This window comes from Scylla paramamosain, chromosome 1, assembly GCF_035594125.1.
Source record: "Scylla paramamosain isolate STU-SP2022 chromosome 1, ASM3559412v1, whole genome shotgun sequence".
In the NCBI taxonomy this organism is placed as follows: Eukaryota; Metazoa; Arthropoda; class Malacostraca; order Decapoda; family Portunidae; genus Scylla; species Scylla paramamosain.
In genome coordinates, this window is record NC_087151.1 from 6,233,634 (window position 1) to 6,249,480 (window position 15,847).

Consider the following 15,847-nt stretch of genomic DNA (forward strand, 5'->3'; position numbering starts at 1 on the left):
TCCAAAAATTTCAGGTATTGTAATCCCTGATTGATCAAGATTTATCACATTTGATCCTAGGGTACTAACTGTGGGTTCTTCATCTTCCTACTAAGGTAATTAAGTTATGTAATGACTAAAGAGCTTAACTATCAAGATGAGGCCATTCACTTACACATGTGTTTCTTAAAATCCACCAATATGTCATCTTCAAAGAGGGATACATCCTCCAGTTACTTTTGTTTAACATCTCACTCAATCTTTGCAAGGTGGATTTCATGAAGTCTTGACTTGTATCCTTAACCAAAACACTTTTGTTACCACAACTTTGTGTTTCAGCTGAATTCCTTTGTGGATTGAGGAGGTCTGTCACTGTACCACACCCACACAAGTCACACAACTTGTTCATTATTTTCCTAGACACATCAGCTGTTTCAGAACTACTCCATTCATAACTTTGATCACAGTACTCACAAGCAGCCAAGAGACAAGTGACCACAATATACCTCACAAACCCATGACTAAACTGTTGATTGTGTTTACTTCTTGCAACAGATACACAGTTCAGTAATTTTAATACAATACTAAGGTTGATTTCTGCTTCACTTGCAACACCTGCAAAGTCTGCGGCACTGTAGGGCACATTGGGGTCTGGCAGAGGGGGCACTCGACACAAGGTATAGGTCTTGGTCAAGATTGAGGTGAGCTCATCTTCATCAAGTTTTTTATCAGTATTACTTAATTTTTCAACGAGTTCCAAAATTTTTTCATCTCTTGAAGACATTTTTGTAAACTTGATCTACAATTTGCAGCATACAGGACCTGCAAAGATTATGTAGTATTAGAACAGTGAGCAATATGACATGAGCCACATGCTAAGACAGTGGGGGAAAAGTATGCTGAAGACAGACCCACCAGGCTGTAAGAAAAAATGAGGCCCAAAGAGAATGTTTATGGATACACTGAGGGAAGATGTGGGTGACTGATGTATCAGAAGAAGACACAGAAAAGTAAGATGAAGAAGGAAGATCTACTATGGCAATCCATTATGACCAAGGTCCAAAGAAGTAGTAACTAGTACAACTAGTTAACCTTACCTACTTAGATGAATGTATTTCTTCTTTCATTAATGTGAAGTCTTAAGTTAGAGGACACAAACACATGTGGATAGAGACAACAGGACAGTAACCCCTTATTATTTTAGGAATTCAATACTTATTTTTTTCTTTCTGGCTGAAATTTAGATGAAGTGAATAATAAGACTATTTATAGAATATGTTACAGAACGTTATAAATAACCAATATAAAACTATTAACACTGAAACAGCTACAGGGTTAATTTAAGTCTGTTTCTGAAAAAAAGAATAATAATAATAGAGTTGGTGATATAAATGATAGAGGGTAAATTGCTATAAAGTGAAAACACCCAGGCATCTGAGAAACCGGAAAGATGAATGACTCTCCATATAATTTCTAAGAGCTTTCTTCCCCAACCTTACAATACAAAGAAGACCATAACCCTTTTCAACTACCTAGGGATTGCTATTTTTTACTTAACCTTACCTGATTTGAATATTAATGTTATTCTATCCATCAGGTTAGCTAGGTATTTAAGAAAGATTTGTAGCATTTTATTGTGACTGCCAACTAGCCTCCTAGAAAATATGGGTTCCAGTGCAGTTCAACACAATACTTCACTGGCACTTACAATCATGCTCAAGATGTAGATCACATAATTTGGAATATTTCTAATAGTTACACCACTACTGTATATAATAAACAACTTGCAAATTGAGTTCTAGATTTATCTCAATTTTCTCTCTCTCACCCTGAGCTGGCTCCATCAGTAGTGCATGTTAGTATGTTGGTTTCCACAATGGAATGGTGCATGCTCACTTGTATCTCTTTCATTCAGCCAGTGAAAGCTGTCTTTTTAATGATGTATTAGAATGTCACAGTCATTTAATTTTAGCCATTACATAAATTATTTTTGGCCAATCACCAGTCAAGGATATTCAGTGTCACAATGGCAGCTGAGAGCAATGGATGCAAATTTAAATACTGAGATTTTATTGCGTAGTTCCATAAGCATGGTGACGGTGTGCATTTCTCAAGATTGCATTGTTTGAGTGCTGAACTCTCGGTGGTGTCAGCACCCTATGAGGATGCAGGAAAGGAAGTTGACCAACCACACACTGGACCTTCCACTAATTTATGGTATACAGTTAGGTTAGGTTAGTGTCCTTAAGTGGGGTTCACCACACCCCTGGTTAGATTAAGTAAGATTATGTAGGTTAGGTTAGTGTTTTATGGGGAGTCCAAGGGTGGCAAAGCACCCAAGGGTAGGTTAGGTACAGTGGATGGGAGATCAATACCCATCAGTTTGGTTAGGTTAGGTTAGTGTTCTTAAGGGGGTTCATGGGAGTGAAGCCCTGGCCCCACAAGTCTGGTTAGGTTAGGTAAAATTAAGTTAGGCTAGAAATTTCCCGTTTTCAAAATATGTATGGGGCCATGCAAATCCGTTTACCAGCAAGAATGACAAAAATGAAGGTTATTAAATCTGGCTTGACAACTGGATGATCAGTGCCCCTCCACCCCCCACCGTATGCCCTGTGTGACGCACCCCAAACTGAGGCTCCACCTGGTCCTTCACAGTGCTAGGATGAGCAAGGGAAGAATCTAGTTTCAGTGTCTTGTTATTTGTGTAGATTAGCATCAGCTACACCTGAAACACATCAATATAATGACTAATGTTTGGTTTGGCGTAACAGTTTAGTACTTCAGTATTCCTTTGTGGTGATAAATATCTGAGGTACGTGAAACACATCAAATTAACGGGGAATGCTTGGCTTGATATCATAATGTTATAGGCAGCACAATAATTATTGAAAAACAAGCCTACCAGCACAACCCTGACACACACGATCCTTGAATTGACATCCTGCGTTAGTTGTCATCTATTTAAGCAATATCTGATTTAATACGTGCATTTCCTTTACACCAGCAGAAGCACACAGTGGGCATCCATACTCTGTACACACCTCAGAGCCTGTCTTGTCTGTGGTCGGCGAGGAACCTCCTTTTCCGTGAACGTAAACAAAGAAGTAGCCACCACCTGGTAGGGCATTTAAACATGGCGGCGTGCGGGCAAGCAAGGGATAACGGGCTCAGTGTGATTTTAGGAAGCCTTTATTTACAGAAAATTATTAAATACTTATGATGATATACGAATGCCAAATAAACATTTTAAAAATTGCATAGCATGATGCCATTCAGAGAGAGAGAGAGAGAGAGAGAGAGAGAGAGAGAGAGAGAGAGAGAGAGAGAGAGAGAGAGAGAGAGAGAGAGAGAGAGAGAGAGAGAGAGAGAGAGAGAGAGAGAGAGAGAGAGAGAGCTATGCCTCTTAGCACTGTACTGTACTTCCTCACTATTATTTAGGCTACATTACTACCAACTAAATTTTTTTCTTCCCCGGCATAAAACTGCAAGATAAAAACATTCTTACAAGTTTGCAAGTTAAATAAGTGGTACAATATTTTCCAAGCAGAGTACTCCAGAGGTGCCTTACAGAGTTACAGTATAAATCGAACCTTGTGTTCGGATGGAGGTCGGTTGTCCTTAAGCAATTTCGAAAATAAAGTCAATCTAAAACGAGTACCAATATCACACCTCGAATACCTCAGTATAGACAACACCGGCGTAACAACACCCGCATCACAGACACACTCATATTACATACAAGCCTTCAAGTAACGCGTGCATTGGCGTGAGTGAGAGAGAACTCAAACGTAAATGTGAAAATCAGGGAAAGATAAAATGCCAAAGTAAGTAAGAACATTTCTGAGGATTGATAAACAGAATGAGACTGACTGAAAATGAGAATTAAATTTTTCGAGAAGTGAGAGAGAGTAAGGAATGAGAATAAATAATAATCATAGCAATGTTAGTCAACTGGGCGCATGGTGCAAGCTATAGTGCTTGATTTTTTTCAAAAGGTACTTGGAAATAATGGGGTACATGGAAGGATACGTGACAAGGCCAGTGCATAAAAGAGTGCACAATGGGAAAAGATGTTTTTGAAAGAAAAATTACCATGTAATAAATTAGTTCAAACTTAAATCAAAATACAACATAATAAATTTGTGTAGTATATTAAAACGAGTATATTAAACTCACACGCATATCGTAAAGTGAGTGAGGAGGGAGCAGTGTATTTTCTCTTTCATCTTACTGACAGATGTCGAATCTCCTGTATGGATGATGATGCTCTTCGATCAACATCAGTAGCAGCAACAGCACTGTTACCTGCAGCAGCAATTTACTCCTGGTGGCGGTACTGGCACTGTTGATATGGTAGTGGAAACATGCTGCTGACTGGCACCGGTGGTGCCTTGGTCAGGTCTTTCCTATCTTTTATATCAATTATCAGGAGAGACCCTTAGAGAAATCTGGAGGCGCCTCTCAGGGTAGCCACAAAGATGAAGCTGGCATCAGCATCATCATGAACTCTTGGAAGTGTTCAAGAAGGATGCCAGAATGGAACGAGAGGCTTCAGAAGGGAGGCCGACCACACACACATCCTCCTCTTCTGCAACACACACAAAATTCCTTTGGCTCTGCTGCACGTGTTCACAATAGACCTGTATCTCAGGCCTGCCATATATTTGCTGTTAAATGGTGTCCGAGAGCGTTAGTATTGAGGCATGTTTAACGAATAACATTTAATATGAATCGCGCCTATATACTGTATAAGGAATGTTCCCAAAAACAGTGATGAGTCAGCCTTACTCACTCAAATGAATGTTCTCAGAGGCTGGGTATGAGAGAGAGAGAGAGAGAGAGAGAGAGAGAGAGAGAGAGAGAGAGAGAGAGAGAGAGAGAGAGAGAGAGAGAGAGAGAGAGAGAGAGAGAGAGAGAGAGTTGAAGGGAATAAAGAAAAATGCAGACGCAAGACAGGGAAAATAAAAGAAAAAAAAAATCGGAGAGAGAGAAAAATAAATAAACAAAAGGGAGAAATGAAAAGAGATTAAAGTATCATTTTATCACTACAACAATATCATCGTTACCTCACAAATAAGGAGTGAAGAGAGAGAGAGAGAGAGAGAGAGAGAGAGAGAGAGAGAGAGAGAGAGAGAGAGAGAGAGAGAGAGAGAGAGAGAGAGTAAAAATATAAGAAAAAAAAAAAAAAAAAAAAAACATCGGATCTCATAACCACACACGACACAGTTCATCTCCGCCAAGCTTCCTCCTCCGCGCCTGAAAGAAAACGCGCGGTACAAACCCACTCTAAATATGAAGAGAGACAATACTATACCCTGGAGGAGACGCAATCTGGCCTCACCGCTCAGTATATCATCCAGTCCTCAATTAAATGTATGGAGAGACCGGCGGGCGGTGGTGGCGGGGTCTGGTGGGGGTGGGCAGTCTTCGGGGGTGACAGAGGGGAGGGCTAATGACACACTGATACCATCGCTGCTTCGCCTGTCCTAATTCCCTAGATGTTATCGGGACTTTCATTTATCCAACAACAGTACGTCGCTTGAGCTGGGGAAGCTTAAGGGAGGCCCGGCGAGGCGAGGAGTGAGGCTGGGTGCTGGGCGGGAAGGGAAGGGAGAAGCAGGGAGTGGGGGAAGAGGTGAGTGTGGAGAAAGGAACAAAAGAAATAGGGGAGGAGGAGGAGGAGGAATGATAAAAGAACTCAGAAGGAGGAATGAGAGGGAAGGTTAATTAGTGGCAAAGAAAGCAAATGGAGGTGTACGAGTTGAAGTAAGAGGGAAGAAGCAAAGGTCATGTTGTGGGCGTCATTAGCGTTGATGAAGCAGTTGTCAGGGTGTGTGTGTGTGTGTGTGTGTGTGTGTCTGGAGGTGAAGTACGCAGTATTCAAGTGTGTACCATCCTGATGAGTCCACACCTTGCTGCTGGTCGCGCTGCTCGTCACGGCTCCCTCCACCACTAATACTGCCTGTACTCGAAGAATCACTCCTGTGTAGCGCCGATGAAACAAGGTGACTGTGATATAATTTGGCTCCTCCTGCTCCTTCATTACATTACCAAAGGGGATTAAATGCGGAGGTAAACAGTGACTTTTGCAATTATTATTATTATTTTTTGTCTTCTGCTTATGTTCTCTCCCCACAAGAGGAGCCTCATGCGCATCAAGACCAAGAGATGAGAGCTCTAGGTGTTGATGTGCAGGAGGCGTCAAGGTGTGGGAAAGGCAGGCGAGGCGGAGGACGGACTGCCAGAGATCGCCGAGGGAGGAGCAGCCGCAGGTGCTGTAAGTGTTGAGGGAAGGGGGGCATGACGGGCGGATCGAGAAGCGGCGAGGTAAGGATCAATCATCACCACACGAAAGCCACATCTGTCGCTCTCCATGACGTCCTATCACTCTCCTCACTTCTCCTTCAAGCCCCGCCATCGCCTTGTCCATCCAAGTAATTTTCCACGTTGTGTCCACAGGCAAGAGTCATGGAAAAGACTTTCATATTCTGGACTTTCCATAGCTTAACTTGATCATTAAGGAAAGCAGAATAACTAGCGGTAGCACTACAACAATAAATAAGGCATACGATAATATACACACCACACTTATCGGAGGCGAGGTATGATGACTGAAAAGCTCACTAATAAATCAAGCCAGGACGTCACTTCAGCTCTGTACTGAGCAGCTCACGCCCCGACAGCAAGTTTCTGAAGGGTCACGGGAAGTGCATCGTCGTTTCTGCCGTCGCCCCAGTACGAAGTATCATTGGAAATTGGCCCGAAGCAGGTGGCGGGTGCAGCGGGCGGAAGTGACAGCTTGGCAGCTAGTTGTTGGCTGGCCGGTGGAATGGTCACGTTATGTTCCGATCAGTCACGAGGGTCAAGCTCAAAGGTCAGGCGACGCCATTCAGTGTCCATACGGGGCAAGTGCAGCTGCAGGCACGACTGCCGCTGGTTAAGTATATACGTAAATGACCTGCTGCTGGTGGAGCGGCGGGGCGCGGGTCACGGACACGATCCAACGCAATGGTTGCTCAGGAACGTGACTGGCGGGTTGAGGCAGGTGCACATTATCCCACTGGGTGACAGCAACTGGCGGGTGTAACCGCTACTAGAAAAGCACTTACGCCAGAGTCAGTCACTGGCGTGGAGGAGGCGTGACGCGTGGTGCGTGAGGGTGTTCACTTGGCTTCAGAATCCTCCAGAACACGGCGCCGCCACGTAGCGAAGTCTTTGAAAAGAAACATTATCGGTTATCTCTTAATGAGTCCTTAATTACTTCACCGTTCCTCGCTCAGCTTCTTAACTAACCTAAATATAAAATGATAATGGAGATCCTTACCGTCATTATCTATCCTACAGGGGAACACTCTTACTGCTTCCACACCCTTCTCTGTCCAGCCCCTTCCGGATGTGCCTTACAGTTCCTGTCCGCCCCCTGGGTTTATCTTGGACTGTGGGAACTGCTGTGTATCGCTTGGTTGCTCTGCTTTTGCAGTGCATCTCAATGTATCTTTGATCGTCCTGTCTTGCTGGTATGGAAGAATAAGCACACAGACAGCAATGCATTTATATCGTGTGACCCCTACGGAGAAAGCCACAGCTGGTGTTAATTTCCAACTCAGTTCAGTCTTTACGAACGTCAAGGAAAATCTGATCATACTAAGGCTCCTGTTCTTAAACGTCTTGCTTTCTCTCATGAACTCATTTCAAAGGCAACAAAGATGACAAGTCGGAAGTGTTTTTTGCATTGCTGGAGCAGAATAATGTTTAAGCTATCACAACAATCACAAAAAAGAAAAAAAAACACTTGAAAACCCTAATTACTTTCACCAGAGTCAGTTGAAACTAGTCGATATAAAGGAGCCGAAATGTTTGAGAATAAGAATACTGAGTTCATTCTTTTTGTCACTCCTTTCTTATTCATTCTGCTTTCTTCTTCCTTCTTTTTTCTCCCCTTCTCTTCTGTTCTTTCTTGTTTTCTTCTTCCTTTATTTCTTATTTCTTCATGTAGGGTCACAACAGTTTCAAAGATGCATGCCTTCTATGATTCTCTCTCTCTCTCTCTCTCTCTCTCTCTCTCTCTCTCTCTCTCTCTCTCTCTCTCACTCAGGTGGCAGGATGGATTGTATACCTTGCTATTACCCAAGAATTGGAGATGACGCCGCGACAACTCCACTTTTTCAGCTCAATCTCCGCTCGTTATCTCGGGCGCGCCGCCACTCACTCACCCTGCTCTCTTATTTCACAGTTTAACAAGGTCGCCAAATTGAGTTACGTACAAACATCGAGCTGGACCACTTTTGTTGCTTCGGCGGCTGCTTTATTTTGAGATGCGTTACTCTCGACTTAGTTTACCCAACTCTCTGGGAATGTCGGCAAAGTTGGGTGAATTCTTTATATGTTACGCAGAATCACAAATGAAAGTGTGAACGGTAAATAATTATAGATAAGAAAAGACATATGAAGAAATATGTTCTTAAATAGAGAGGTATATAGAATAGTCTTAGTAATCAAGTTGATAGTGCTTAATCAATAGAGAGATTTAAGTGAAAACTACATAAATGTATGGATAATTGGATAATGATGATGACCGGATGCTGGTATGCATATTCTGTATAGGGACTGCCATGTGTAGGCTTGCCGGTGTCGTGTTCGTAGCTGTCCCCTTCTTCGTGTGTCCGCTGATGTCCACAACAACATGGCTGAAGACTTGGTTAAAAGAATAGCCAAATATAGGGATGAAATATACCCTGTAAAATGTTAATAGCAGTCAGGCTTTCATTTGTAAACAAAGAGCGGACAGCTACAAAGGGGACAGCTACGAACACATCAGCTTCTTGCATATTCCTGCATTTTCTGATGCTCTAAAAATAAGTTAATAATTCAGAAAGTTAGCATATATATATATATATATATATATATATATATATATATATATATATATATATATATATATATATATATATATATATATATATATATATATATATATATATATATATATATAATCATCTGTTTTAAGTAATAAGATTGACTATTACTGTTTTCTTGAGTAATGTCAATTTGATTTTTTCATTGTTGCTGGACTTTATACCCGCTTGCTCACTGATCGGCTCTCGATCAACTGACTGAACGAGTTATGGCGCAGCAACGAGGACAGGTCTTCTTGCGCCGAACATGAACTCATCACCATTTTGACGAGAACGAAGATAACGGAGATAAAAAAAATAAATAAAATAAAAAATAAATAAAATAAATAAATAAAAATAAATAAAAATGAAAATAAATAAATAAATAAATAAATAAATACTGGATAAATTTATGGATTTGGATAACATGTGGGTACAGGCACTGCACTGTACATTCGTATATCTTTATAGAGGCTCACGTCTAGGCCTGCTGGCTTCTTGCAGCTTCCCTTACATTCTTATATATGTTCTTACAGGTCCTGGTCAAGTCTTCTCACAGCCTCGACTACAACGCTGAGTTACATATTGGTCTACTTTCACAATGAAGGCTTGTTGGCTTTGTTTAATGCCGTCTGCCGACGAGTGCGAGACGCGCAGCATTGCCCATATGCTCCTTTCGTCGAGGCTGGTTGTGATAAATTTTTCCCTACTATAGAAGACTTTAGATACGTCCCATTCGGTGTTTGCAGCGAGCATTTGCATCAGAGCAAGAAAAGATTCATTATTTAATTATATTTGCTAGGAAATGTGCGCAAAGGTGACATAAAATTAATGTGAATGGATTGGTTCTTCTCAAAACTTCGCTTTTGTTTACATGGGGGATTATTCTTGCGTTTTTATGAAGAATTACTTTGGTCTACGTTTATGCTCGTACACCACTACAGGGCTCACATCATCTCTGAGAGGGAGGTGATACACGCACAAGGTGTGTGTACTGTATGTGTGCTGAGCTCGACAGGGCCGGGATTCACAAAGATTCCAGTTTCCTGTGGCGACGGCTGGGTGTTGCAACGACATTAAGTGCCGCACAACTTCATGAGCCATATTTTATGATGGGGATAATGGAGGTGTCTAGAATATATAGAATAAGTATTACGTAAAAATGAGTGATATGCGCCAGGGAGGTGTTGAATTGTTGAATGAGTAGTGTGTAAAGACCAGTGTTCACATTGTTGACGAACATTACTGAACCGTATCGAAGGTGGTGTATTTACGAACGTGACGTCACTGTCCAGAAGTCCAAGCAAACTTTGTCTGGGGCTGGACGGCAGAAGGAAAACTAGTAGTCTGCAGACGAAACATTTTCTATAATGACTGAACACAAGGTAATTCCCTGAGCAAAATCATACCTTCACATAATATAAGCCATATTTTTTTGCATATTATATATGTTATCTCTTTTACATACTAATTTTCTTTGTATTTCAGAATATCATGAACACAAAATTCTATAAGTGTTTGTTGATACTATGACATCCTGGCTGCTACTTTGTTGGTGACGAGGCGCTTAGTGCATCAACTATAACAATTGCCTAACAAATTGGATCCGACTCCTTACATCCGTACTGTTCAAAGCGTTGTCTGCGTATTGATGACGAGTGCACCATGTCTTGTTGAAGCAAGGCCACTTCATGTAAAAGCTGCTCGCCTCTTGTCCGATCAAAACGAAACTCTCAGCCGGGTCACCACATCCCGATGTTTAGATTTGTTGTCCTAGTGACTGACTGCCTTTACATGTCACGCCTCGTTTGTGCTGCAGGACTGTCGGCAGATCATGTGTTATTTATGAAGTAAATTACTGTTTTCAGTGCATTTTCACTCGAAATCATCTATATATTACGGACGCATTCACTCACTTAACATTGTCAGTAATATTGCCAACCACAGCAGTGTGTGGCTAGGTCTGGCCTACGCCTGATTCTGGCCGCGGGTCCTCCTCCTCCCTTCCTGGAGCTGCCGTCACGAGAGGGTCGCCACCGCCCTCTACTCTCAGTAATGGAACACCTTCAAGATTCTTTTTTGTTCTTTTCATCGCTTGACGTGTCGATCGCTGCCACTCCCGGCCATTTCCTAAATTGATATCCAAAAAATATCTTCCACGATTACAGGCCAATAAACAAAGAGCAGCCAGGACTGAAAAAAATAAACGCAATTGCAAGATTACGTGGCCAATTTTTTTATATCACCCAGAGGAAGATTTGATGTAAGTGGCAAAAAATTGTCCGAGATTACAGCTGTTGGCACTGCGTCAGGCACACGGCGGCCACGGCAGCGGGAAGACGCTTCCTCTTGACATCTTACTCTTGGATGCTAAGCTATCACACCTCTCATGAGGCGGCCATAGTATGATGCTTCGTGCAGGCTAGAGTAGATGATTTATCGTCTAGCGCAAGGGGAGAAGCCAGACAGCAGTCACCAAATCAGAGCCTGGCAGAGAGACAGAGGGCAGCTGGGGATGCGACCCAGCTTAATACGAGGCAAGACAGTTGAAAGAATCTTCCTACAATTATGATTTGGAATTACACTTAACATTTGACTTTTGTTGAAGCATCCATATAAAAGCGAGAGTGAGGGTGGCGGGCCTTTGGAGGTAGCGTGGCGACTGCCCGCACCCTCAGGGCGGCCGGGATTTGATGTTATCACCCTGATGAACGACTTACTAATCACATTTCAATCCTGTATCCTCTCCCGACAAATGAGAGGTAAACTTATAGCTTTTTAAAAAGAAATGGCTGAGTGTAAGACAGCGGCGGCAGGTCCAGGTGTTGCCTGAGGACACTCGCCGCCAGGGTGGTGGCGGTGCTGCGGGCGCCCCTCACCACGCCGCGACGTGAAGGACAAATTAGCGTGTGTGTGTCGACACGTCTATATCTCAGCGAGTGGTGACACTTCACGGGCGGCAGGCGCTCCTTAACGGGGACGTGATGCGGCTCGGATCCAAGTCATTAAGGTATTATTACGGTGACAAGAGGCGCTCATATAATCGATTCTGTGGATTATCTTTAACCTTTGTTTGTTTGTTCCTGTTTCTAGTCGCTCCTCGAAATGATAGCATCTGATCTCACTCATTTAAAGTGACAAGTTGGCCAGCTCGCCGCTGAAGGAACCCCGCCACGCCCCCACACCTTTCACAAGGCTCGGGTCCCGGCCCAGACCAACCCAGGAGGGTGTTGTCACCGAAACACACACACACACACACACACACACACACACACACACACGCAACCGTTTATTATTATTATTATTATTATTATTATTATTACACACACACACACACACACACACACACACACACACACACACACACACACACCTCTTGAATTCCTTCAAGAGGGAGGTTTCAAGACACTTATCCACCAATTTTTGACCACTGCTTTGACCCTTTTAGGGACTGGCATTTCAGTGGGCATTTTTTTTTATTAGATTTTTGTTGCCCTTGGCCAGTATCCTTCCTACATAAAAAAAAAAAAAAAAAAAAAAAACACACACACACACATACACACACTTTACAACAGTAACTTCAAACAACATTAAATCAGAAAAGAGCAGCAGGATCTGCTACAATAACAAGACTAATACAGGAGCATCAAACAACGCTGATACTGCTGTTACAACTGCTATATACATGACCAAAATCAACAACAACAACAACAACAACAACAATAACAATACTACTACTACAACTAGTACTACTACTACTACTACTACTACTACTACTACTACTACTACTACTACTACAACAACTACTACTACTACTACTACTACTACTACTACGCGACATCGCTAAGTACATTATTTTCATTCATTCACTAATAATTTCTTCGTGATAATGGAACACCCGAACTTATAATAAACTAAGAATAAGAAAAAAAAAAAAAAATACGGCACTTCTTCCCTATAAGTGGCTGGAGTGAATTACGCATAGTCAGTAAAGTAGTGAACAGTACATACCTGCCCAAATGAGCAGCTGCGTTTCACCTCCTGCTAAACTTGTGGCGTGAGATTGATCCTCCACGTACTGCCTTGTGGAAATCCTCGGCCGTGAAGTGGTTAACCTAAAAGAAAGTGAACAGAGACCTTAGATAATCAGCAACATGACACCCAGCCACCAATACTGCACATTCTGCCCTGAACAACTAACATAAATACTCCACAAGTCATTATTATAAACTAAACAAAGAACTGCTGCATTCGTAACGTATCTGCCTGCGTGTTTCTCTTCCTTCCTCGTCAGTAAAATCAAGGGAGAGAGAGAGAGAGAGAGAGGAAGAGAGAGACAAAAAGCCAGGCAGAGCACGTCACTGATCCTTTGCTTCACCTTGCCTCGCCTCGCCCCGCCCCGCCCCACAGAACACTCGCCCATTTCCCGCCGCTCGTCACGCCGCCTCGTTGTGTTTATCAGTTATAGCATCAAAAGATTAGAATCGGTGAGGGGCGATCGAACCTGCCCTCTAATGACTGGCTGCAGGGATTGCTGATATAGGAGGCGAGCTGTGTGTGTGTGTGTGTGTGTGTGTGTGTGTGTGTGTGTGTGTGTGTGTGTGTGTGTGTGTGTGTTTCCATTTAAACAAACACGTACACAACGGAGTCTTGTGAGAAGATATATAGAGATGACGTATTGTTACAAGCTGGTTGCAGGATTTTCAAACACGTTATACAAATAGAAAAAGAAAGACGATAACCAATAGAAAATAATGATGATGATAACAGGAATAACAATAATGATGATACTACTACTACTACTACTACTACTACTACTACTACTACTACTACTACTAATAATAATAATAATGATAATAATGATAATAATAATAATAATAATAACAATAATAATAATAATAATAATAAAAATAATAATAATAATAATAATAATAATAATAATAATAATAATAATAATAATAAGAAGAAGAAGAAGAACAAGAAGAACAAGAAGAAAAAGAAGATGAAGAAAAAGAAGAAGGAAGAAAATAAAGAAGATGCAATAGGGATGAGAATAAAAGTATAAATGAAGAGGAAATAAGAATACAAGAAACAGGAAGGGTTTCGGAGGAGGAGGAGGAGGAGGAGGAGGAAGGAGGTGTCGACAGAAGAGAGCAGTAGCACATATTTTTTCCTCCCAATATGAAATGAAGAGGCGGTAAATAATGAAATAAGAGGGTAGGAGTGGATTATTGGCGGTGCTTAGTGAGGTATCCTTCCCCTGCCACCGTCACTCACCCACTCTCCCACGCCCCGCTAGCGAGAGCAAAACAATAGCTGATCTTATCAACATCTCACCTTCAGATTGTGGGTCGCCGTCAGAAGTCTTTTCCATAAGGTGTAATTTAGTGCAGTCGAGGATGGACGAGTGGGGACTGAGTGGCTGGCGGGGCGTGTGGCGTCCACCGCGCAGGAGTGGGACTGGCTATGAGGGTGTGAGGAGTGGATGGATGGATGGATGCCCTGTAGTAAGCGCCGGATAAGGGCAGAGGCCGCGCAGGTCAAGGCGAAGTGTACCCCAAGGGCTTGCAGTCTGGCACTCAGCACCGTATTTCCGCCGATTTTCTTTATGATTCTTACATGAGAAAGAGACTCGGAGAGGGTGTAAGTAAAGGTTGCAAAAGCCCGCTCAGTCATTGCTGGCGAGGAATTCCAAAAGCGATGTGGCCAATTTTGTTCTTGGGTTTTGATATTCCTTTCTCGAGTAAAACTGTCATACGAAAAAGCTGGAACGAGGTAAAGAGTAAAAAGAATGTGAAGCAAACATATTAGTCAATTCCTGCATTAGTAAACAGGGAGAATAGGGATAGGAATAAGTAGTGAGTTTTGTGTAGTGGGACCACGTAAGGGAATTGGGGGAGTAGGGAAGTTAGCAGCTGGGAAGGTGAGAAAATCTGTCGTGAAAAGAGTGACAGAAGATAACAAGATATAAAGAGAGACTAAAAGGCAGTCAGTTACGAATGGGGAGATAAGGAAGATAACCACTGACTATCCACTGTTTACAATATGTTGATTCTGTCACCAGACCTGAATATCCTTCAACAAGACAGTGTGTCATCTAAGGCTGGTGAGTGAAATGTCTAGCAAACGTGGGAAGACAGAAAAGAAAGGCAAAGATGGTCACTGGGCTGGACTGCCGAAGAAATATTTGAGAAGGAGCGGTGTTCACAATACTAAAAATGTAAACAAAACGTTTCCATTTTATGCAGCTACGTGTAAACGATCATGATTAGTTACTTGTATTTTTTTTTTCTGACAATAAAATGTTTCCGTGAGCATGGACTTTACATAATGGTGGTTGATGAGTGCAATGGGCTCCGTAATCAGGATGTTAGTATCAATAGGGAGCTTTTTAAAAGAAGATTTTGGATAGTTTATGAATATCGGTGAATAAATATGTATGTTTTACGAATGTACTGGGACTACCGCGTGTAGGCCTACTGGCTTCTGGCAGCTTCTCTGATGTTTTCATATTATTTTTACACACCCTTTCCCCTTTTTTGATGGACTTGTGCTTTCCATTTTTATTCATTACCTTTGTACTAGCAATCTGATAACTGAGTCCATTCAGTCATCTACCTCTTAACTGAGAACCAGCATCTTCCTAAATTGCCTTTATCAAGTTTGAGCGCAGCAGACACTGGAATGACGAGTGAGGAACAAGGAAGGTTGGAACCAAGACTGTGGATTAGCTTTGCTGATAGCCCCTTGAGAAACAGTTGCAAAATTGTGCTTCGTCTATGTAGAAAAAGTAGTTACCCATAAAATAGTTCTAGTCAACTCATTTTCTATATTTGGGAGCGGCCGGCTATCTAATAAGGTAAACTCGTACAAATTTTTCCTACCAGCGTGGGTGCAACATAATCATTCACTAAGTGTCTTATTCACCTTACCACCTTCACAAACTGCACTGGATAATCTACATACTTTTAACC

General features: G+C 42.1%; 1 protein-coding gene across 4 annotated transcripts in view; it reads right to left on the reverse strand.

Moving 5' to 3' along the window:
- The window catches only part of LOC135096711 (TELO2-interacting protein 2-like), a 23,543-nt gene extending 10,555 nt beyond the window's left edge, over window positions 1-12,988 (reverse strand). The window contains exons 1-3 of one of the 4 annotated variants that reach the window (XM_063998584.1): window positions 3,021-3,120; window positions 2,603-2,704; window positions 155-801 (exon numbers count right to left, since the gene is read on the reverse strand). In XM_063998584.1, coding sequence (XP_063854654.1) covers window positions 155-763 — 609 coding nt within the window. In that variant the 5' untranslated portion in view covers window positions 764-801; window positions 2,603-2,704; window positions 3,021-3,120. Of the gene's footprint in view, window positions 1-154; window positions 802-2,602; window positions 2,705-3,020; window positions 3,137-12,884 lie in introns of those variants that run through there. The other 3 variants (XM_063998627.1, XM_063998540.1, XM_063998471.1) reach the window with 3 other exon arrangements.
- Between the last annotated feature and the right edge of the window lie 2,859 nt (window positions 12,989-15,847).